This window comes from Homarus americanus, unplaced genomic scaffold (assembly GCF_018991925.1).
Source record: "Homarus americanus isolate GMGI-L3 unplaced genomic scaffold, GMGI_Hamer_2.0 scaffold50564, whole genome shotgun sequence".
Lineage (NCBI taxonomy): Eukaryota > Metazoa > Arthropoda > Malacostraca > Decapoda > Nephropidae > Homarus > Homarus americanus.
This window is the reverse complement of record NW_024715014.1, coordinates 120,304-145,097: the sequence shown is the minus strand read 5'-3', so window position 1 is coordinate 145,097 and position 24,794 is coordinate 120,304. Positions and strand designations below refer to the sequence as shown.

The following is a 24,794-nucleotide window of genomic DNA, read 5'->3' as shown; positions in this document are numbered from 1 at the left end:
ATCTCAGGTAGTAGAAGGTGGCGGTGTGTGTGTGTCTGTGTGTGTGTGTGTGTGTGTGTGTGTGTGTGTGTGTGTAATTTTTCAACTGGTGACTAAAAGAAAACGTGCCAAAGAATCCTAAAAAAATCGAGCATATGAGAGGTAAGCCTTATGCCCTTTGTCTATTTAATCGACATTTATAAGACTTCGTGATCCACTTATGTTCATATTTCACCCACCCTCACCCCGCCCGCCCCGCCCACCGCCCCCCGTCCCCCGCCCACCGCCCACCCCAGCGTGTATATAAGGTGGCCACATCAAGCCTTCTTCAATACAGCGGCTTCATCTGACTTCTCCACCGTCGTGTGTCCAGGGAGAGGTCCTGTTAGAATCACCGCATGGGCCACTATTTTCTGTCACCTAACACTGTCACCTGTTGCTGTCACTTAACACTGTCACCTGTTGCTGTCACTTAACACTGTCACCTGTTGCTGTCACCTAACACTGTCACCTGTTGCCGTCACCTAACACTGTCACCTGTTGCTGTCACTTAACACTGTCACCTGTTGCTGTCACTTAACACTGTCACCTGTTGCTGTCACCTAACACTGTCACCTGTTGTCTGTCACTTAACCTTGTCAACACTGTCGCCTGTTGCAGTCACTTAACACTGTCACCTGTTGCTGTCACTTAACACTGTCACCTGTTGCTGTCACCTAACACTTCCTGTTGCCGTCACCTAACACTGTCACCTGTTGCTGTCACCTAACACTGTCATCTGTTGCTGTCACTTAACACTGTCACCTGTTGCTGTCACTTAACACTGTCACCTGTTGCTGTCACCTAACACTGTCACCTGTTGCCGTCACCTAACACTGTCACCTGTTGCTGTCACTTAACACTGTCACCTGTTGCTGTCACTTAACACTGTCACCTGTTGCTGTCACCTAACACTGTCACCTGTTGCTGTCACTTAACACTGTCGCCTGTTGCTGTCACTTAACACTGTCACCTGTTGCTGTCACTTAACACTGTCACCTGTTGCTGTCACCTAACACTGTCACCTGTTGCCGTCACCTAACACTGTCACCTGTTGCTGTCACCTAACACTGTCATCTGTTGCTGTCACTTAACACTGTCACCTGTTGCTGTCACCTAACACTGTCACCTGTTGCTGTCACTTAACACTGTCACCTGCTGCTGTCACCTAACACTGTCACCTGTTGCTGTCACCTAACACTGTCACCTGTTGCTGTCACCTAACACTGTCATCTGTTGCTGTCACTTAACACTGTCACCTGTTGCTGTCACCTAACACTGTCACCTGTTGCTGTCACCTAACACTGTCACCTGCTGCTGTCACCTGTCACCTGTTGCTGTCACTTAACACTGTCACCTGCTGCTGTCACCTAACACTGTCACCTGTTGCTGTCACCTAACACTGTCACCTGTTGCTGTCACTTAACACTGTCACCTGCTGCTGTCACCTAACACTGTCACCTGCTGCCGTCACCTAACACTGTCACCTGTTATCACCATGACTAACGCCACAGGACCACAGGCTGCCTTTTATGGGTTAGTGTTAAGTATCTATTAGTCAGTGGCACTTATCATGAGTCAGTGCCACTTATCATGAGTCAGTACCACTTATCATGCGTCAATGCCACTTATCATGAGTCAGTGCCACTTATCATGAGTCAGTGCCACTTATCATGCGTCAATGGCACTTATCATGATTCAGTGCCACTTATCATGAGTCAGTGCCACTTATCATGAGTCAGTGCCACTTATCATGAGTCAGTGCCACTTATCATGAGTCAGTGCCACTTATCATGAGTTAGTGCCACTTATCATGAGTCAGTGCCACTTATCTTGAGTCAGTGCCACTTATCATGAGTCAGTGATAAAATAATCATGGTTATAAAAAATGTATTGGACTGAACATACCCAATACAAACAAGATATTCTAAGATATTGGTAATTTCAAAGAAGTATTTCAATATTTCGACGACTTATTTATCTTCCCTACATCACATATTCTACCTGTAGTAAGATGTCAGATAGTACACATTTCCCAACAGTGATGTAGACGTGGATATTTCACTCACTCTACACCTGAATGATAATGCTTGTCGTCACCTTGTGTTCTTAGGCAGGGAATATCCTTCGGTTACCCGGAAGGCTTGACCATCGTGGACTTTGTACCTGACACCATCAAACATATGGTACATGAGCACTGGTACAGCTTCCCCCCCGTCAACCCCATGTGGCACTACCTCCTGGGTGCCATCTACATCATCCTCGGATTCTTCTCCATCACCGGCAATGGCATCGTTATCTATCTCTTCATTAAAGCTACAGTAAGTACGGTAACAGTTCTTCGCCATGTTGCTCTTCCATCATTTATTGTTGACGTTGAGAATATTGTTCAGTTTGGCGCCAAAATTGGAGGTTTCTCACTAGACCGCAGTAAAGTATCTTAGTTTATTTCTGTAACTGTGTCAGGGATGGAAGTGTACCTTCATTAAAATCAAAACAGAATGTATTAAAGGTTCCAGCAGAATAAGCAGCTACAGTATAATTATCAGCTGATAGGTATCATCCAGTGAATATGAAACAGGCATTCAGGAGTAATTTATTAATAACGTAACATCATTAGGGCCTGAGGACTCCAGCCAACCTACTGGTGGTGAACTTGGCGCTGTCTGACCTCATCATGTTGACCACTAACTTCCCTCCCTTCGCCTACAACTGCTTCAGCGGCGGCCAGTGGATGTTCAACGCCTTCTTCTGTGAGCTGTATGCTGCCTTGGGTGAGCACTTGAGAAGCTTTTTACTAAGTAGATGCGGTACAATGATTTTAAATAGCAGATAAAGTATAGACCAAAATACTTCTTTCTCAGACACACCACAAGAAATCGTGTTTTTTAAAGTGTGTATAAAATATTCGTACTTTGGTTGATGCCATTATCGGTGACTTTTTGATAATTCACTCACAATAAATTATAAGTTTCGTACTTTGGGAAGTAGCCTCTACGTGTCCAGCTTGTCTTTAGAGAAGAATCAAGGTACAAGTTGTAAAGTATACCGCACAAAGACTTATCATGATACAGTTTTTATATACGACTGTAATTCATTCAGATCTCTTACAGCGGGAAGCCACCATGACCTCTCTACCCCACCAGAATCATTTACGAGTGTTCGGTGAGGGAGTGAATGCCTGACCTGGCGACGGTTTCGAGAGCTTCGTCCCCTACCTGGCCAGCTGTACGTTGAATTTTTATTCTATTATTGTATTCTATTGGAAGTGTTGTTTTCAGGCGCCATAACAGGTGTGTGCAGCATCTGGACCCTGGGCATGATCTCCTGGGACAGGTACAACATCATCTGTAATGGCTTCAATGGCCCCAAGATGACCATGACTAAAGCTGTTGTTATGTGTCTCTTCTGCTGGGCCATGGCCATCGGCTGGGCTCTGCCTCCCTTCTTCGGCTGGGGCAAGTACATCCCTGAGGGCATCCTCGACTCCTGCAGCTACGACTACCTCACACAAGACTGGAATGTAAGTTGCCTTTAGAGACTTCAGTGTCTCTACTGCAGATGTCCATCGCGGAATATCATCACTATCTGCAGTTGTGTGGTGTTACTAGTATTCCATTTGAAGCAGAATGTCACATTTATTCAAAACAGCTGTACGAGAGATGGTCTGAAACAAGGCTGTGGGTCTGATAATAATATGTTTTATAATATCACTCGTATTCTGGCCTTAACTACCTTAATGTTTTCTCTTCAAAGACAGACATTTGTCTGAGGGGAGAATTATGAAGTCAGTGTCAGCTTCACAGAACCCTGGGTCTTGTGTACACACTCACGAACTTCGTTTCAACCACAAACTCTGCACTGTCAGTCGGTATGAGATCACAGGTTACCGCGCAACGACAGATGATGCTCTTGGTGAGAAGTAATGGACGTTTCCTTCAGATGGTTACACACAGTTTCTCTGTCGCTTCACTTTACACAGGCTGAGATGCCATATGATCCACGTTGAAGAAGTGTTCAATTTCAGAGTCCTAGAAAACGATTGTCATTCCCTTCCCCCTATAGACAGTTTTTCTAAACTTTATGTTTCTGTTTCATGCTTCGTCGCTTGTGACAAGAAGGTAAATGCATGCATTTCCTTGTGCATATCACACAATGTACTCAGTCTTGTGCTCCCGGATTAGTACCTTCGACTTACAGGTCGTAGACACTTTACGACATCACAACACATCGATCAACATATCATCAAACACTATTATGAATGAAATGCTAAGCCAAAAGCCACCTACTCACGTGGAATTCTATTTTGATGCATTCCTCGACGCGTGCAGTGAAGCCATGCTTGGCTAGACTTACGTTAAAGACGTCTTTAATGTAAGTCTAGCCAAGCTAAATCCACCAAGCTGTTATATTCGTGATTCTTCCTGCAAACTTACACAAATTAACCATGCATTTTGCTCGCCGCCATAACCAGAACTCACAAAAAATGCTCTAAATTTCTTCTTCCCCGAGTGAGAAGGTTTCCATGTGACCACGTTCAGCTAATCAAAGCACCACACACGCCAGATGCAACAAGTTTCTCGGTACAGTACAGTGCAGCCAAACACGAGCTGGCGAATTAGTCTGTAATGTTTCTGCCGACCACTGCGCCACATATTCTAAAGCTACAGGCCACGTTCTGTCATATTCTGATCATCCTTCTCACAGCTGTAAACTGATGATTTACTCCACAGCCTCGCTATTGGTAGTGACGAGTAATAATTGTGTATTTTACTGACTACTTAACAGACCAAGAGTTACAACATTGCCATCTTCATCTTCGACTTCTTCTTGCCGGCGTCAATCATCATATGTTCATACGTGTTCATCGTGAAGGCCATCTGTGCTCACGAGGCCGGTATGCGGGCCCAAGCCAAGAAGATGAACGTGTCCAATCTTCGCTCTAACGTAACTCTTTTCCTAAGTTAATTTTTCTCTGGCTGAATAGATGAATACATAAAGAAACTCTTATTATATGTTAGTAGATATACACGATACAGTGTTACCCGTGTCGTCCTCAATGACTCTCCTACTCGCCCTCAACAGGAAGCAGACAACCAGCGCGCCGAGATCCGCATTGCCAAGACAGCCATCGCCAATGTTTCTCTCTGGCTGACCTGCTGGACGCCTTACGCAGCCATCACCATTCAGGTTAATTTGACTTACTGATCTTGTTATTACTTTTAACTCAAAATCTTATGTGATGATACTGATAATTTATTTATTAATGTGAATTGCCCTCTGATGTCTAGTATCTTAATATCCTGTTATATTGCTTAACATTTGGCTGTGTCTAGCATTCTCACACTCAAGAACACTACACAATAACCGAGTGATGTTGACGCAGGGTGTGCTTGGTCACCACGAGAACATCACTCCCCTGGTGACAATGTTGCCCGCTCTGTTGGCTAAGTCCGCCTCCTGCTACAACCCCTTCGTCTACGCCATCAGCCACCCCAAGTTTCGTCAGGTGAGGAAATCCTAAGTAATACAGAGTACTGTTATTATTATTCCTCTCCGCAGCACAGCATGTGTCTTACTATTATTTAACGAATCTATAATGACACTTAGCCACTCTTGTAAGACCCTGATGTAACACTGGATGGCTCCTCCCTATACAGGCTCTCACAGTTCACTTGCCCTGGTTCTGTGTGCACGAGACTCAGCCCAAGAACGATGATTCCAAGTCAGTTACCAGCAACACCACAGCTAACGACGAAAAAGCTTAGGATTAACTCATGCTGACCTGCCAAACGAACACTGTAAGTTAGCTGTAAATGGCGTCTTAAATGGAACAACAAATTTTATCATATGCAGTACAGAACCTTCCCAGCCTTTCTCCTCCTTCTCATGCCTCTTGATTTGGATTTTATTGAAGCCACACACTAAAAAATATTCTAAGGCCACACTAGAACATAATCTAAGGCCACACTAGAACATAATCTAAGGCCACACGAACATAATCTAAGGCCACATTGGAACATAATCTAAGGCCACACTGGAACATAATCTAAGGCCACACTGGAACATAATCTAAGGCCACACTGGAACATAATCTAAGGCCACATTAGAACATAATCTAAGGCCACACGATAATCTAAGGCCAAACATAATCTAAGGCCACACTGGAACATAATCTAAGGCCACACTGGAACATAATCTAAGGCCACACTGGAACATAATCTAAGGCCACACTGGAACATAATCTAAGGCCACATTAGAACATAATCTAAGGCCACACGAACATAATCTAAGGCCACACTGGAACATAATCTAAGGCCACACTGGAACATAATCTAAGGCCACACTGGAACATAATCTAAGGCCACATTAGAACATAATCTAAGGCCACACTGGAACATAATTTAAGGCCACACAAGTACATAATCTAAGGCCACACTAGAACATAATCTAAGGCCAACCAAAGATTTTTTCTCGAATGAGCTGTTTAAACATGCCTAACAAGTGTGCAGTGTTCGGTTGTTTTTCACGACACGGACAGCAAGGAGACATCACGTTTCATCGTTTTCCCAAAAGTCAGAAACTTAAAAAGTGGATTCGTCTCTGCAAGAGATCTGTTTAATTGCGGTAATACCTGGATATGCAATGTTCATTTTGAGTTAAGTGACTTTAATGGACTCTTCAAGTATGAGGTACTTGACCTACCGACACCTCAGAATCAGAAAACTTAGGGATGATGCAATACATGCCAGCATCACAAGGTAAGCTTCAGTGACATCATCAGCTGTTATATTATAAATTGTCATGTGGTATATGTGGTGATGGAGAGAGAGAGAGTCATATAAAACAATTAGACATGATTTCCTTCACACACTGATTTTAGCGGGTGGAGTTGAAAATGTTGTCAATATAATCTCATACAGTTTACCATAACATTAGTAGTATTACAATGCATAAAATATTTGCCAAAAGACCATGAAACTTATATCTTAAAATAAGACAAAACTACAGAAAATATGTGTGGTTTAGTCCTACACATTTCTCACATACAAATCAAAGCTGGCTGGCGGGGTGAAGCGACGCCGTTTGATGTTCGCTCGCTCCCCTCTCAGCGGGTGAACAGACCATATCTCACTATTACAACCCTTCAGCTCTCAATGACGGGATGTTGCATAATTATTTGCATGAGCTACCGACCTTAGAGCTAGTTATTTTCCAATCTCTACTCTGAATATTTCTTAAACATATGGATATTTCTCTTCAGAGTACTTTATTATTATTATTGTTATTATTATTATTATTATTATTTAGTCAGTCTGATGCGTTGTCATAAGTCTGGTGAGAATGGAGAGGAACACAGCGCCATCTTCGTCTCGGGTCATATTTTATTTCTCCTATGTCGAGTCTTCACTGTAGTCAACAATAAACCTTGCAGCATTCAGTCTGTTTTTTATTAATTTTATTGAAGTAAGGATGATGTAATAACACAGTGACTGCAGCATACACTGTATGTACAGTATAAAGTAGTTCCTATTCGGTGAGGTGTACTGCAGTCGTCAGAGAAAAATACTATATTGATCTACACCACGAAGATGCTACACATATAAAGGCAGGACGGTATGTATTAACACAAGAGCTATAGTATAATATCAATGACATAATAGAACAAAATAATATCACATGGTTTCACAAAAAATCATACTGATATATGTTTGATCATAGTTTTAAAATGTCTAAGAGCAAAATAAATATAAATTAATAGCCATATAGTATATACAAAATCGTATGATATACATTATGCATCAAGAGAAAAAGACAAGTTAAAAATATCAGATAAAGGAATAATAATGTGTTGGTTCAGGAAATTTAATTCATTTACTCACTTCATGCACAACAACGACACTTACAGAGTTCAGTACAAGGTAACTCAGACTTCAAGCAGCAGCACTCTCCTTTACATCCTTTGGTGTCACCCAAAAAAGTCCTGTCGCGAACCATGAACCCCGAGATTCAGACTCTTGAATCCGAAGCATTTATGGACAGAATAATGTATCAGTGTCTACTGCTTCGGGTTCACGAGTCTGAATCTCGGGGTTCATGGTTCGCGACAGGACTTTTTTGGGGGGTCTGTACAACCACACTTCACGACAGCCTTCTCCGGTAGGCGGTAGTGTCATCCATTTTGGCTTCCACATATTCGTCCTCAGTGTTTATCTTCAGTCAGTTCTACCAGCAAAATATAACCAGTAATTAACGCTCCACACACTAATACAGAGTACGTTAATACAAAGATAAAAACACAGGAATTATGCTCCACTCATAAATAAATACAAGCTTATTTATTAGGCACACAACTTGGCTACACTGTATTGAGAAGATATTCATGCGGGTTTCAGTGCATCTGTTTCGATAAATAAATAGAGAATATGATAATAATGACCATATCACCTACAGGGGTAATCACCATTAAGATAAAAAAAATGGAACCTGCAGGAAAAGACATTAACCTACTCATGTGGACAGGCTATCACATGGGTGTTTTCTTATTGTTATGGGATAAATACATTTCCACCGTTGACCTTTTGCCGCTTTGGGTAGTACCGGTATCTGGTCTGGCCCGTGGACTATTTGGTTTAATTGTAGTCTGTCTAAAATATTAAACCACACAATATACCAGACAGATGTGTTGGTAGCTCTGGTTTACCCTGACCTGGGGTTGCTCACCCTCAGACAACACACGTCTCCATAAGCGTTGACTTTTGGAATAAGAAAATTTAAAATGTGTTCTCTGTTTTTTTTTTATGTTTAATAGTTTTGTCTTATTTCTGTTTGTTTTAATAATCAAATAAAGCGGAATAAACACTATAAACTTTTTGTCACCAGTTAACTCTCTCCACTTTGACACATCCATGACGCAATTGTTTTCAGGGTTCAGGAACAGCTCTTATCTGTTTCGTTACATCAGACTCGATCATCCGAAAATGAGCCATTATACGAACTAAAATACAAGCATATAATTTTGTATAAAACATTATAACACTCTATAATAAGAACAGATAAAGCCAAAGATCTCCAAAGTTACTAATATGGAAAAACGAATGAGAAAAACACGACCAAACTCAGTCCGTTTCAGCGCTAGGACAAGAAGGTTTGGTCGGTTCGCTCTAGTCTTGAAATCTGCTTCATCTCTCGGATTCGAATTTATGAGTATGTCAACAAAGGCCTCCAACGAGACAAGCCAACACAGTGCTGTCTCTGCCTTATGCTGGTGAGGATGTACACGAAGGCTTATAGACAAACAAATAGCCGGTGAAGAGACTGAAATTAACGAGGTTTGTAAAATATCGTAAAGTGTTCGTCAATGTAGTAAGGTGTTTGTAAATGTCATGAAGTGTTTATAAGTGTCGTAAAGTAGTTATAAGTGTCTCAAAGTGAACTTAAGTTTCAGAAAGAGCTTTTTAAGTACCGTAAATTGTTTATAAGTGTTGTGAAGTGTTTGCGTTATGAAGTTTTATAAGTGATGTGAAGTGTTTGTGGCATGAAGACGTATAAATGTCTCAAAGTAATTGTGGGCACCTAAGACTTCCATACATTTATAAAGTGGGATAAGGTGTTAGAGTGCCATAAAGTGCCACAGAGATCCATGCAATAACCAAAAGCTTTATAAAGTGATTTTAAGTGCCAGTAGGTCTGATAAAGTGCCATTAAGTCTAATAAATAACGTATAATGTCGTATGATGTGGTGTACAATGAAAAGTGCTATGGAGTGTCAGAGGTGCCATGAAGTGTACAAAGGTGTCAAAGTGTCCTAAAGTGTCAGTGGCCCAGTGACAAAAGAAGGCATATAGTTCCATTGTGTCATAAAGTCTCGAATAGTAATAGTATCCAAGCAACATATAATAGTGTCATACGGTGTCGAAAAGTGCAATAAGGTGACGTCTCTCAATGTGTCGTAAAGTGCCAATAAAGGTCTCGCAAAGAATGGGAAAGTGTCATTAAAGCCGTAAAGTGTTGCAAAGTGTCGTGAAATAATACAAGATGTAAAGTGTGTTGTCAAGTTCCATGAAGTGTCATAAAAGTGTGAAGACGGTGCCACCAGGTGACTGTATGGTGCTAGGGCTTCATCTACCACCAGTACAAGGTAACTACTAATATATATAATACTACTGTTGTGGTCTTGATATATTGGACAACATTCCTTAAGATCAATGGTTCTCTCTTAGTTGTTCCTGTAAGTTAAGTGTGAATAATCATATAGGTGTGTGTGTGTGTGTATGCAGATGCCTCCACATGAACGTACCACAGTTTGAGAGTGTGTGAATCCTCGGGTATGAGATGTGGCAACGCAGCACCTTAGTAAGGGCTGAATGAATGGGCGTGAGACAGTGAAATTGCCCTGTTTACGATCAGATACAAGCAATAAAGGAGGTAAAGCGATAAAAGTACAGAGATTCAGAGAACTTTGAGGTTTCTGAATTTCTAGGATCATGAAGAGGCAGGACTTTTGTTGGCGAGTGTATCTTTCCACCTGTTCTCATACAGTACAAATCCCTGGTGGCGGGAATCCACCCTGTAGCTCACTCCCGCCTGAAATAACTGCCGTTTGACAGTCCATCCTGAATGTGGCCTCATAATGGGAACTTATCTTTTGTCACTTTTTTCAACTCTGTTGGTTACTGACAGCTGTAAGAGCTGTAAATTCATTTGGTAATCTCTATATTATTTTTGGCAGTTAGGTTGTATTTCAATTGTGTTTCATGAGTTAATTTTGCTGTAGGGATTTATGTTTTGTTAAAAGCAGTGTTCGTTTTCGTTGGTGTAACTTCCTTCCATATTATTTTTTTTAATATAATTTTATACAAAATGTTACCTGAAATTTCTCTGCGATTTATTGGTACTTCTTCTATTTAAACATTATTCTGGTTTAACCTAGAAACAAACGATGTGGAATTAATCAAGCCTTGGAAACAAGTTACAAGAACTTCTTAACTTTTAATGTCATTGATTGGGTTATTTGCCGACTTCAAAACCAAGAAAACAGTCAATAAATTCCTGACCGTCACAGTTGGCCCTTCCAACATAGGTCAACGCCTCAGCCATAAAGATATGCTGTATTTACGAGAATAAACAAATGTATATTGTGAAAATGTCAATTTATAAGGATAAAAACAGAGGTTTTCATTGCAAATATGTTTACTGATATTCTAGTGAGGCCTCAGATGTTAATATACTGTACAAGTAAACACGAACAAAGATGAGAAGAATTATCCATTGACGATCATGGTCGCTTTCTTGTCTGTGGCAGAACTGCACCCACGTCCACTCTGCATCTCCCCTGCGCTGGCGGGGTCCTGTGGAAGGTAGAATTACTCTGCCCATTACACTTCCCCTATTATACTGCGTATTCAAATTTAAATAAAGAAATGGATGCACCAAATATTACTGAGCTCCCATGTGGGTGGAACAAATTTCACTACTCATCTATATTTGTGACGAAGTATTTTTCTGTATACAATAAAAGTAACGCTGGTACTTACTATGTCTTATGATTTATGATTTTTCGGCGGCGGTGGCGTTGGACTGGTTGTCGTCAGTAGTCTTGCGCTCAACCTCATGCACGCAGAACCAGGGAAGGTACTCAGTGATGGCCTGCAGTGACAACAATACACAAAATTAATTTTAGAACAAGTGAAATGAACAAACTGTAAAAATATGGGAAAACTGAAGAGAATTTTGATAGACAACTTTTCCTCACTACTAATCAGTGTACGATCAAACAAACACCCCCGTCCTGCTCACCAGACGGAACTTGGGGTGGCTGATGGCGTAGACGAAGGGGTTGTAGCAAGAGGCGGACTTGGCCAGCAGAGCGGGCAACATTGTCACCAGTGGAGTGATGTTCTCGTAGTTGCCAGATACTCCCTGTAACAGAAGAAGGGAGGGAACATGTTAAAAAGAATTAATGTTGTTGACGATGAAAATGAGATTAAATCAATATTTTAATCCTGCCCCTACAAGATTCCTTTTGACTCGCGAAATATTTGGGCAGAAGAAGCTACTCCAGCAAATATTAGGTATTACCATATTTTTTAGACATATTAACACAAACCTGGATGGTGATGATGGCGTAGGGAGTCCAGCACACCAGCCATAGTGAAACGTTGGCGATGGCTGTCTTGGCAATACGGATCTCGGCACGCTGACTCTCAGCTTCCTGTCGGGAGATTATTTGGCATTATTAACTTATAAAGATATGTGACTTATTCATGTATCGCAGCAAAACTGTGATGATAAAATGTGAAATTTTTACTTAGAGTGAAGTCTTACGTTAGAACGGAGGTTAGTGACGTTCATCTTCTTGGCCTGAGCACGCATAGCGGCTTCGTGGGCGCAGATGGCCTTCACGATGAAGACGTAAGAGCCAATGATGAGGGCACAGGGGAGGCAGAAGTCGAAGAAGATGATGCAAAGGTTGTAGCTCCTCGTCTGTTATGGAGTCAATAACAGTTTGGGATAATTAACGTTAGTCTAATTTATATTTCATCTTAAGTACCATCCGTTTTTGTAGTCAAATTAATAATGACACAAAATTATGAATGTTGCTTCAACTCACACTAAAGTCCTGTGAAAGGTAGTCGTAGCTGCAGGAGTCGAGGATGCCCTCAGGGATGTACTTTCCCCAGCCAAAGAAAGGGGGTAGAGCCCAGCCAATGGCCATGGCCCAGCAGAAGAGACACATGGTCATGGCCTTACCCTGAGTCATCTTGGGGCCATTGAAACCGTTGCAAATGATGTTGTACCTGTCCCAGGAGATCATGGCCAGGGTCCAGATGCTACACACACCTGTCACGGCGCCTGCCAGTACAAGGAAACAGTTTTAATATTTTTAGGGGACACCGGCGGTAAATGTAGAGTGGAAACACTTAGCACTTTCATAAATTATCAAATGTTTAATTATTTCACACATAATGACATTCCACCCATAGCCTCATTATGTAAAGTGAAACTTAAAAATTCCTATCAACAAGGAGAGAAGAATTCTGGAAGGAAGTTTTTGTTTTGTGAAATGCAAATGAGGCCTATCCAAAGCTCTCAGTGACGTTAAGAAGTAAAGCCACCAGAGCTCACCCAGAGCAGCGTATATTTCGCAGAAGAATGAACTGAACATCCATCTTCCGCCGCTGAAGCAGTTGTAGGCGAAAGGGGGGAAGTTAGTGGTCAACATGATGAGGTCGGACAGCGCCAAGTTAACAACCAACATGTTAGCCGGGGTCTTGAGAGCCTGCAACAATATTCTGCATCAGTTTTGTCCCAAGTTTTGGTGTCTACTGATGATCTTTTTTACGTGAACTATAATAATCGTATTTATCACTGAATGGAGTGTTTATTGTTATGACAAGATGGTCGTGGGTCAAGTAAGACCGTTTTACTTATGAGTTCCGCTGAGTCTTACCTTGCATTTCATGTACAGGTAGATAACGAGGCCGTTCCCAACGGTGGAGAAAAAGCCAAGGAAGATGTAGATGATACCCAGGAGGTAATGCCACATGGGGTTGACGGGGGGGAACTGGTACCAGTGTTGGTGCACCATATGCTTGATGGTCTCAGGTACAAAATCCACCACCGTCATCCCAGCGGGATAGCCGAAGCTGGGCTCATCTTGGCTGGGGGGCGAGGGAGGAACACATTTAGAATATCACTAATATGTTACAAGTTGTAGGTGGAAGTTTATTATCACTTGGAATAAATTGGAAACTTCACTATTCTTAATTTTTTCGTCTCTATAGTTTGTACACTTATAGAAAACATGAGAATACCGATATAGTTATGTCGCGACTTGTTTGTTCTCTGAACAATAGTAAAATACGAGTAATAAGTGAATTAATTAATCATCTTACACTGTAACTCTCCAGATGTTCCCAAGGTTTACTTGTAAAGATTAACAAAAGTCCATTAATAACACACTTAGACAACCTGTCAGTCAATCGACACTGCCATGGTGTGAGGCCGCCAGGTTAAATTAGTCGATATTTGATGCAGTCTGTGAGCCTCGTAGTTTGCTCCTAGCGTAGTGTATTTATGTTATTCACCATTTCGGTAACAACAAAGTAGTCGTGAAGTATAACTTTACTACTTGACGGCTCATGACAAGTTTTTAAGATAATATTATCAGTAACGAGGAACTTTACCTGTAAAATGCCACCTGGGGACCTGTAGTGTTCGCCATGGTCGTCTCGATAGGTTAACTTCTGTCCTGGACTCCTAACAGCTCAGAAGTCGGATGAAGCTCCTTTGTAAGTGTGGGAAGATGTGTTGTGCTCTCTTTTATACTCAACGTTGGGTAGAATATTAGATTATGGAATTACCGAGCCAGAAATGGCTCCTGTCTGTATAATCCACCTTGAAGGTTTTCAAGATATGTTATGCAAGCGAGCGTAAAACTTGGTCAGGTGGGTGGAGCCTCACCTGGCTGTAGATCCAGGGAAGGTGAACACTTTAATGATAAGTAGACAACATTTGCTTTGTCTAATATTTTCACCTGCCATTATCATGGAGGAGTAATATGAGTTTTACTTTGTTGTTTAATTTAGAGCAGATTTATAAACTTCATTAAGCAAAAGTTTTGTGACGTCGACAGTGAACTAGAGAGGTAGGAGGCAATTCTCAGATAATATTACCATAAAAATAAAATAAATATTTTAGTTTACACGTGTTTTCTAATCTGACAGTGACGGCCGGCACTTGTGTTGAGTAATTTAAAATATATATGTTTCATATAATATTTAGGGATATATCATGTAATTCTTCGGTCTTGATATATCATGTTAATATTTTACAGCATTAGTTTACAATGACCTTCGTTGTACAATCACTGTAATGCCGTAAACGACTGTACATTGTGTCAGTTAATACGAACTCCTGGTACAAGTAAACACAAAAACACTTAAATTCACGTGTGTTTGTGGCATTATTCTGACAGCAAATGTGAAACCCATTAGAGTGCGGGGAAGGAGGGGGGGGGGGAGTACAGTCTCTACACATCGCTTATACTTAAAAACTTCTAGATCTTATTTTTCAACATGTATAAAATCTATTATTCTACATGGCGTCTTTGTGAACATCTTGTGAGCTTTTGACGCGTCTGTTTTCAATCATTTGGTGAAGTAGTAGATGTTAATACTTGTAAGTGAAGTGGATGGAGAATGAAAGATCATCGTTATGGTGTGAACAAACAAGATGGGCGTGAGATTCCCCTTTACCTCCCAGGGTCCACCGGTGACTCAGGATATACTATACTGACATTAATTTAGTATAATCTTTAGAACGGTTCACATTAGATCAGTACTGGAGTAAGAAGAAGGAAACAAGCCCACTGAAGCCTTGTTATATATGTTCCTCATTGTTTTGTTTTACGTTTTTCTATAAGTTCCTTGGTAATAAAGTCTACAGTCTTTTGTCACTATATTAAGATCCTGGGCTGGTGAGCTCATCCCAATACATACCAACTTAACATTCTCATCGCTTGAAATCTTTTGTCAATAATCCATTTATCATTTTAATGTTACAAGAGTGGAAAACTAATGTTCATGAGTTGGAAATATTCTCATATCCTGTGTGTATTCATCTCTCTCTCTCTCTCTCTCTCTCTCTCTCTCTCTCTCTCTCTGTATTTACTGTATATTAATGATTTATTTAACTAAAAAAAATAAACTCGACGAAAATTCTCTCTACGATAATAAAACAAGGCTGAAGTGAGATAAGTGAACATGAGTTGTGTGTGATAGTGAGGGTGGGTGGCGGGTGGTGTGTAGCGGGGTACAACCCACATCATGGCGCTAATATCAGAATTGTCAAAATAATGTACCTAGTTCTAGGCTATGTACGATCTCCGCTAGAATACCACGCACCAGCCCTGCTCCTTCGTGACGAGCTCGAAAAATGTGCAAAAGCACTAAAGTATTTAATATGAGGAAAGAACTACTGTAGGTATACCCAGTGTCAAAGATAGAATAATTTTGAAGTCAACCTCATGATAGCCCTGAGGCTTTTGCGTGGTGATCCAGATAACATTGTGTCCGTGAAACTGCTAGAATTATGAGTCATGAAACTGGTGAATTTAAATGGATCCAAACTACAGCTAAACATTTGAGGATGTTTGAACGAGACCATCAGTCTGTACAAAGCTGAGACACAGCAGCGCTTCCTGCCACCCTGGCGGACAGTTCCCTTCGACATCACAACACCCTCGTACCCGCCTAAGCGACTGACCACACATAATCCTTATCTCCAGCACTGCCAAAGTGAGAGCTCTTGACCACATACATAACTTGTAGACTGATGATAACATCACACAGACCATCTACACTGAGTCTGAATTCTTCCCTATCCAAACGAGGGTAAAACAAGGATGTGTACTGGCACCAACTCTTTTCCATTTTCTTGGCTGCCTTCCTTACTCGTGTCAGTGCCAATTCAGCCGTCGGAGTGGACATCCAGTACCGGATAAAGGCAGCTTCCATCACTGAACTTCAGTAAGCAGACGACCTCTTCCTCATCGCTCACACTGAACGCGACCTACAGGAGACCCTGAATACCCATGCAGATGCATACGCACACTTCGGCCTTAAAGTAAACGTACAGTCAACAAAAAGCAATTTCTGTACACTGGGCCTGACGGCCTTCGGAACGATCACTGACTGAGGCCATGTTCATTTTGTGAGGTTGGTTCTTCTGATTACAATGTATTCTGTATGTCACGTATTGTTAATACAGAGAAATTAAGTGTTACAAACAGACGCCATAACTCATGAATGTTGTTCTGAATTTTTAATCCGGTGTGTCATATTGTATAATACCGTAAACCTGCAAAGTTGGTTTTTGTTGACTTTACAGTATCTCAAAAAACCATCTGTCCACACTGTGTGAAACATTATGAGACCACGGATGACAGATATTGGGACATGTATTTACTATGGTATATAGTTTAACATTAATATTGCAATGTGGATTATTTTATTTCGGCGTAATTAATTTGATTTTCCGTTACCAAATACACAGTATAGTAGGTTCAGTATGCGGCAGAGCCACGCATACCAACCCTCCCGGGTTGTATGTAGCAATGGACCCATCCTGGCAGAAACGTTTTTGAGATACTGTACATACAGTAAGACAAAAATTCTGTTCCAACCTGCCCCTGGTTCAACCACGCCTCCATCATCCATCCTGGTAAACGGTGCTACTCTCTCTCATGTTACCCACCTCCAGTACAGTACCTCGGCTCCCACCACCGAGGACATCAATAAAAGGTTCCACCATCATATCATATGTGCGTCTCAAGCCTTTGCCAGACTCCATACCCTTGTCTTCATCTATATGGAGCTGAAATTATCTACAAATCTGCACGTATATCTAGCAGTGGTCCTCCCCACCCTGCTATATGGCAGCTAGACATGGGTCACATACAGGAGGCACCTCAAGGCACTTGAAAATTTTCACCAACGTAGTAGTCTACGTTCCATCCTCCGAGTTCGCTGGGAAGACAAGAGAACAAATGCCAGTATTCTCGCTGACATCATCTGTAGGAGTATCAAGGCTACCATTATCCATGAACAGCTACTTTGAACCGGCTATGTTATCCGCATGGACGACAGTAGACTGCCAAAGCAGCTACTTTACAGTCACCTAACGAATAGTAAACGTAACGCTGGCGGGCAACGGAAAAGGTATAGGATAATCTTAAGACAAACCTGAAAAGGTGCCAAATCGACCCCCTCACCTGGGAGACAATCACTCCACACCGTAACGCTTGGAGGAGCACCACAAGAGAAAGTGTCAATACTTTAGAGTTAGCCCGACTGTATACCGAGGCAGACAAGTGCCAGCGCCTGAAAGACGCTGCCGCCGCCCCTCCAGCACTATGTATGGACGGCCCTGTCGGTCCCGTATCAGCCTCTCGAGTCCCCTCAAAGCTCATCGACGAAGGTGACATCACTAATCACTATTATCATTCTGTCATTGCTTAATGGTAGTCATACTCGATTACGAGTGACAGTAAAGTAGTGCTAGTAATAGTAGAAGTAGGTGTGTGTGTGTGTGTGTGTGTGTGTGTGTGTGTGTGTGTGTGTGTGTGTGTGTGTGTGTGTATCCCCACACTTCCAGTTCCTCGCCCATTTTCCAAGTTATTTACTCTGTATAGCATAAGGCGGTGTTCTTGTAAACAGAGTTGACCATAAGATATTACTGTGGCTTCTGTTGACCTGACAGAACCCTCTTCCTCCGACTCCTCCATATTCCACCACTACCACCAGCAACACAACACTACCACCAGCAACACAACACCAGCAACACAACACTACCACCATCAACACAACACTACCACCAACAACACAACACTACCACCAGCAACACAACACTACCACCAGCAACACAACACTACCACCAGCAACACAACGCTACCACCAACAACACAACACTACCACCCACAACACAACACAACACTACACACACTACCACAAACACTACCACCAGCAACACAACACTACCACCATCAACACAACACACAACAACACAACACCACGCACCACCAACACAACACCACCACCAACACAACACTACCACCAGCAACACAACACCACCACCAACACAACACTACCAACAACACAACACTACCACCAACACAACACTACCACCAACACACCACAACAACAACACTGCCACCACCAACACAACACTACCACCAACAACACAACACAATCACACCACACCACCACCAACACCACTACACCACAACACAACACTACCACCACACAACACTACCACCAACCAGCAACACTACCACCACCAACACAACACTACCACCACCAACACAGCACTACCACAACACACACTACCACCACAACACAGCACTGCACACACACAACCAACAACACAACACTACCAGCAACACAACACTGCCACCACCAACACAACACTACCACTAACAACACAACACTACCACCACCAACACAACACTACCACCACCAACACAACACTACCAACAACACCAACACTACCACCATCAACACTACCACCACACACACCACGCACCACACAACACAACACTACCACCACCAACACAACACTACCACCACCAACACAGCACTACCACACCAACACAGCACACTACCACAGCACTACCACCATCAACACAACACTACCACCACCAACACAACACTACCACCAACACAACACTACCACCACCAACACCAACACTACCACCACCAACACAACACACCACTACACACACTACACTACCACCACACACCAACACTACCACCACCAACACACCACCACCAACACAACACTACCACCACACACAACACACCACCACAACACAACACTACACCACACACCACAACACACCACCACACCAACACAACTACCACCCACCACACACTAGCACAACACACCACCACACACACACTACCACCACCACAACACAACACTACCACAACAACACAACACTACCACCATCAACACAACACTACCACCACCAACACAACACTACCACCATCAACACAACACTACCACCACCAACACAACACTACCACCATCAACACAACACTACCACCATCAACACAACACTGCCATCAACAATTCTACTTACTCTATAAAATACTGAACCATTATTTTTACAGATACCCACCACAGCCCCCTGGTTGATGCTACATCCTCTAGGTAGGCGCTACAGCCCCCAGGTAGCCACCACAGCCCCTAGGTAGTCGCTCCAGCCCCCAGGTTGCCGCTACATCCTTTTGGTAGTAACTACAAAATCCAGGTAGTCACTACAGCCCCCAGATAGCCGTAACAGCCCCCAGATAGCCGTAACAGCCCCCAGGTAGCCGTAACAGCCCCCAGGTAGCCGTAACAGCCCCCAGGTAGCCGTAACAGCTCCCAGGTTGCCGCTATGGTAGCCGCATTCTTTCTTCCATACAGTTACTCATATTATTTACTGTCGTGTGTAGTACTAAAGCCGATGACGCACCAAGATAAGAAGAGGCTGTGTGTGTGTCTTGCCCTATTTCCGCCTCACTTCAGGAGCTTCATAACTATACGTCTTTGTTTGACACATTTCAACCCCTCCTCTGTGTTGTTTTCTCTCAGGCCAATCTCTAGTCCATCTTTACTCCACAATGGTTACCTAACTTATCAGTCGACGAAGGTAAAGGCGGCCGAGCACAGAGCTGACCACGGTGGTTCTTTGTGTACAGATGACTATTACCTTTTATGTGTTGTATCCATACTGTCCATAATGCCTTGCTGGGCTGTCAGGCTTATTAGGACCCACTCTCACCTAATTTGGCTGCCAATATTACACTTCTGGCACATAGTTTGTAGTTTCAGTCACTTTATGCCAGAAAATGAACAAAATGTGAAGTATTTCTGTAGTGGATTTTCTTATCATTAGAAAATTCTACTTATCATGTACACCAGAGAACACATGTGGTCAGGAGTGTGTGTGTGTGTGTGTGTATGTACGTGTGTGTGGCTCAGGGTTCTTCAGCAGTAATCCTCTTGGTCGTATGTGTTGGTGTCGTAACCAGGAATCTGTAGACTAACTTACAGAAATAAAAATAAGACCAAGTACAAGAGACAAAAAACTTCACCGAAAATAGAATAATATCGATACAGAGATGAAAGGATTGACTAATATATATATTCAGTACACACGACAAATTAAATGGAATGGGGTTATGGTGTCTCTGAAAGTTGTGTATCAGATCAGGATTCACCAGTGTGGGGCGTGTGTGTTGTTCCGTATATCAGTCACTCTCCTGTTGGGACTGAGATTTTGAGCCCATTTCCACGATTATCTATCTATCTATCTATCTATCTATCTATATCTATATCTATCTATCTATCTATGACCTACATTAAAAGAGTTGTATTGATGGAAACATATGAAAGAGGATTGCGAGGGATAGATGATGATGATGATGATGAGTTTCAACAAAATATGTCCATGGTGATATGCAATTATATAGAGAGGAGGTATGGAGGGAGTGAGAGAATGATTGGCCACTGATGAGGTGAATAGCATCATCCAGTACGTGACGTCTCCATGAAAAGACACAAATTTCTTATTTTTTCACCAAACCCTACATGAAGCTACAACACAAACTACCCTTGCTAAAAATATATATTATCGTAATCGGTATAAAGAATCGCGTCTTTAACAATTGACAAGAGGAACAAAGGGCCAGTGACGTATCCATAGCTAGTCAATCACCACGAGTCGCTAATGAGTGATTAATTTGACGTAATAAAACAAAAAACTAAATCTACACTGTCTTTTCTGCCAGTGTAACGTTTCATAACTTAAGAAAACTTCCACAAAAGTTCAGATTTTTTTTCTCGATTACTACAGAGCTCGATGGGTGGTGCTGCCTCTCCTATGTACTGTACACTATACCTGCAGTGTTCACATATATGCTCTATCTATCTATCTATCTATCTATCTATCTATCTATCTATCTATCCGTCTGTCTGTCTGTCTGTCTGTCATCACACACGAATAGCCCTGACCAGCTTTAAGTGACCAAAAGAACATCTCACTGCTCGACTGCTCACACCAACTGTACAACCACGACATTCTTCAACAAGATCAAACAATTAGTGTTGACCTTAAACACAGGTAGGGAAGAGCTACCTGTAGAAGGGGGTCTTGGTGCAACACTGAAACCCTCCATCACCCATCTTAGAAACCTCATCAGTGTTCATGATAAGAGTGTGTGTGTGTGTGTTTGTGTGTGTGTGTGTGTGTGTGTGTGTGTGTGTGTGTGTGTGTGTCCACGCCATTTTGACTGTATTCGAGTCTTCTGGTACAGTAAATATATCAAATGTTAACCAGATAATGTTAAGAAAATAGACACGTTATTTGCCACAGTATATAAACCTAACCTAACTTAATCTAACCTAAGGTGTTACTTGAAAGGCCAGGTGCACAGTACGTGGAAGGCAGTTCAAGTGAATCCTTAACTTGCTTGAATATGAAAAAAAAAATATATATATATAAACTAAAAAGTTTCTACATTATGTCAACAACCAGCACATTAATTTGATCAATAATATCACGTCTCGTCATCACATTTTGGCAGGAAAAACATTGCCGACACACGGGCGCCAGTCACCCAGGCGTCCCTCACCCCCATCACTCTCTCCAGGCAGAAGGCGTCACCTCTCAGCCAGTCAACAGCGCGTATATGAAATCCGTTGTCACAATTCTGGCAATTTTCCCATATAAAGACCCTGTCCACCTGCTTCTCAAGGGCTCACTCCCCCAGGGTTACTGCTCCCCCTCCTTCATCAGTTTGTGTGTGCACTTCTCAGACTTATCCCAGCGCCCGTCTCTGCTTCTCAGACTCATCCCAGTACCCGTCTCTGCCTCTCAGACTCTGTGATGAAAAATATGTACTCTATGGCTCCCAAGCGTCTTTGGTGGCTGTCGTAAGAAAACGGTTCGGGGGAGACTATTGTATTCTCATTCGCCCTCTTACTGCAGGTTACTTTACTTTTATCATTATAATACAACTGAATCTCCAATGATTTCTCTTAACGTGTGTAGTTTAGGATCGTGCAGTCTGTGGTCTTGTTTACGAGTGACGTCATCCCTTGTTGTGACTTGTGGAGAAAATAGTGATACTTCATTTTGACATTGACTCTTATGTTTAATTTGATATTGTATTCGAAGTTTAAATTATATGGTAATTTATTAATCCTCTTTAATCATCTTCCTTTGTTATTAGTTTCTTATGTAGGATTAATTCCAGGTCATCTTTAAGGATAATAAAACACTAATTGATTATAACATCCACTTGTTGGAATATGTTGACAAAAATATTATTTTGACACACACACACACACACACACACACACACACACACACACACACACACACACACACACACACGAAGGCGGAGTTGACCAAATGATTCGAGAAAAAATTCACGCATCAAGAAAAATAACAAAGGAATAATGTTGGTGGTCATAGAACAGTTAACTTATAAGAAACAGACTAGGCGGACCATCCATATAGATATCTGTAGGAAAATATTGTGATCCATTTTTAACTAACATAATTGTAAGACCCTAAGGCTATTAATATCTTCTGAAATAAGTGTACAGTAAGTTTGTGCATTTCTGTACATCCATATACTGTATACGCATATAATCTTTTATATGCGTATACAACCTTACATTTACGCATACAACAATATACACTCATTCAACTTAACATATACCTCGTACAACCTAACATACACACATACAACCTAACATACACATATACAGCTTAATATAATACGCATACAACTTAACAAAATTTGCAGACCGTTTCCAATTGGAGTGTAAAAAAGGCGGGATTAAAAAAGAACAGAAAAATTATAATAAATTTCAGACTAATGAAGGTGGGGTGACCAAACAGGCGTAGTTTAGGTCTTTGTCACTCCTTGTGGTCTGTCTTCCCACCAGTAACTCACACCTACGATGATTACCTGCCTTGTGTGCCTTCTGATAACAGCTGGTGTTAGTGAGCATTATCATCACCATCATCGTTATCGTCATCATCGTTAATTCATCATCATTTATGTCTTCACCACCATCGACGTCTTTGTAATCACCATCAAAATCATCACCATAATCTTCATCATTTGTTAATCATTATCATCATTATTACCACCAACACCACCAACTTCATCACCATCACCACCAGACAACACCCTCACCACCACAGCGTGTGAGCAAGGCCGAACTCTCCCTCTCACTCGCCACAGGTATAAAAGACTGGCATCACTTCTGTATTGATAATAGTTCATAGTAACGTTTAGAAGAGCACAACAATATAGTGTGATTCTCTGTGTGTATATATATTCTCCAGGTTCTAATATTGTTTACATATAAATACACATTTCAGATAAAATATATACTTGTAGATCAAACAGGTATAAAAGATAATCTGAAGGTGATACACGAGGCTTGTGTGAGAGGTTGGTGACGCCAGGGCACGGTGGTACAGCCATGGGCGTGTCCTAAGTTACAATCCAGTAAATATTTACATGGAAAAAACATTCTATTTAGTAGAAACTTGATGAAGTGACTGACAACTTTTTTACCAACACGTGTACAGTACAACTTTATATAAATAATTCATACGTAAATTAATGAAACATTTATAAGTAGAGTAATTTTATATCAATCCTCATGCCCCACCGTCCAGGCTCTGAGACACAACAGAGACACACTGAGGAAACAACTGGTAGTGCAGGACGTGTCCCGCCACTCTCTTGGACACTTTCCACATCCTTCTTCATTATGTGTTTTCCGCACAATGATGGAACCATAATCAAACAAAAGTATCCTCTCGTCAAAACGCGTCTATACCTGAGATTGTTGTTTCTAAATCTTTTCTCGGGAATTATGTCAAGGTCGCTTGCACCTGAGAGAATCCTTCCTTGAATGACATTCGCGTGCAAATATATCCAGACTTCTCACAAATCGTTTAAATTAGTGTGTGTGCACGACACTGGTTCAAGACAGCATATCCTTCTCCCAGTCTGGGTCATTTTGGCGCCCTGTGTAGACCAGTGTGTTGTTGCAGCAGGTTTGTCGTCATATATTTACGAGAAAAAAAAAGAACTCGGTTATGTTGGGTAAAATCTTGTGTTACTTGACGTGTGCTGCAGCTTAGTGCCCATGAAACAGTCTGAAGAAAGCTGTGTTGAAGATAAACCTCAACATGT

At 41.8% G+C, this 24,794-nt stretch overlaps 2 protein-coding genes across 3 annotated transcripts in view; one reads left to right on the top strand and one right to left on the bottom strand.

The window, feature by feature from the left end:
- Positions 1-6,142, top strand: part of LOC121879916 (compound eye opsin BCRH1-like) — a 37,025-nt gene extending 30,883 nt beyond the window's left edge. The window contains exons 1-8 of one of the 2 annotated variants that reach the window (XM_042386727.1): positions 1,358-1,554; positions 2,132-2,339; positions 2,639-2,792; positions 3,300-3,541; positions 4,807-4,965; positions 5,104-5,208; positions 5,405-5,527; positions 5,679-6,142. In XM_042386727.1, the coding sequence (XP_042242661.1) occupies positions 1,517-1,554; positions 2,132-2,339; positions 2,639-2,792; positions 3,300-3,541; positions 4,807-4,965; positions 5,104-5,208; positions 5,405-5,527; positions 5,679-5,786 (1,137 nt within the window). In that variant the 5' untranslated portion in view covers positions 1,358-1,516 and the 3' untranslated portion in view covers positions 5,787-6,142. Of the gene's footprint in view, positions 1-1,357; positions 1,555-2,131; positions 2,340-2,638; positions 2,793-3,299; positions 3,542-4,806; positions 4,966-5,103; positions 5,209-5,404; positions 5,528-5,678 lie in introns of those variants that run through there. The other variant, XM_042386736.1, reaches the window with a different exon arrangement.
- A 5,051-nt stretch (positions 6,143-11,193) lies between these two features.
- On the bottom strand, positions 11,194-14,306 carry LOC121879906 (compound eye opsin BCRH1-like). Its single transcript, XM_042386699.1, has 9 exons — positions 14,208-14,306; positions 13,472-13,682; positions 13,147-13,300; positions 12,632-12,873; positions 12,346-12,504; positions 12,128-12,232; positions 11,818-11,940; positions 11,556-11,667; positions 11,194-11,369 (listed from the first exon to the last, which is right to left on the bottom strand). The coding sequence occupies exons 1-8, from the start codon at positions 14,243-14,245 to the stop codon at positions 11,569-11,571; spliced, it is 1,131 nt and encodes a 376-aa protein (XP_042242633.1). The 5' UTR covers positions 14,246-14,306; the 3' UTR covers positions 11,194-11,369; positions 11,556-11,568.
- Between the last annotated feature and the right edge of the window lie 10,488 nt (positions 14,307-24,794).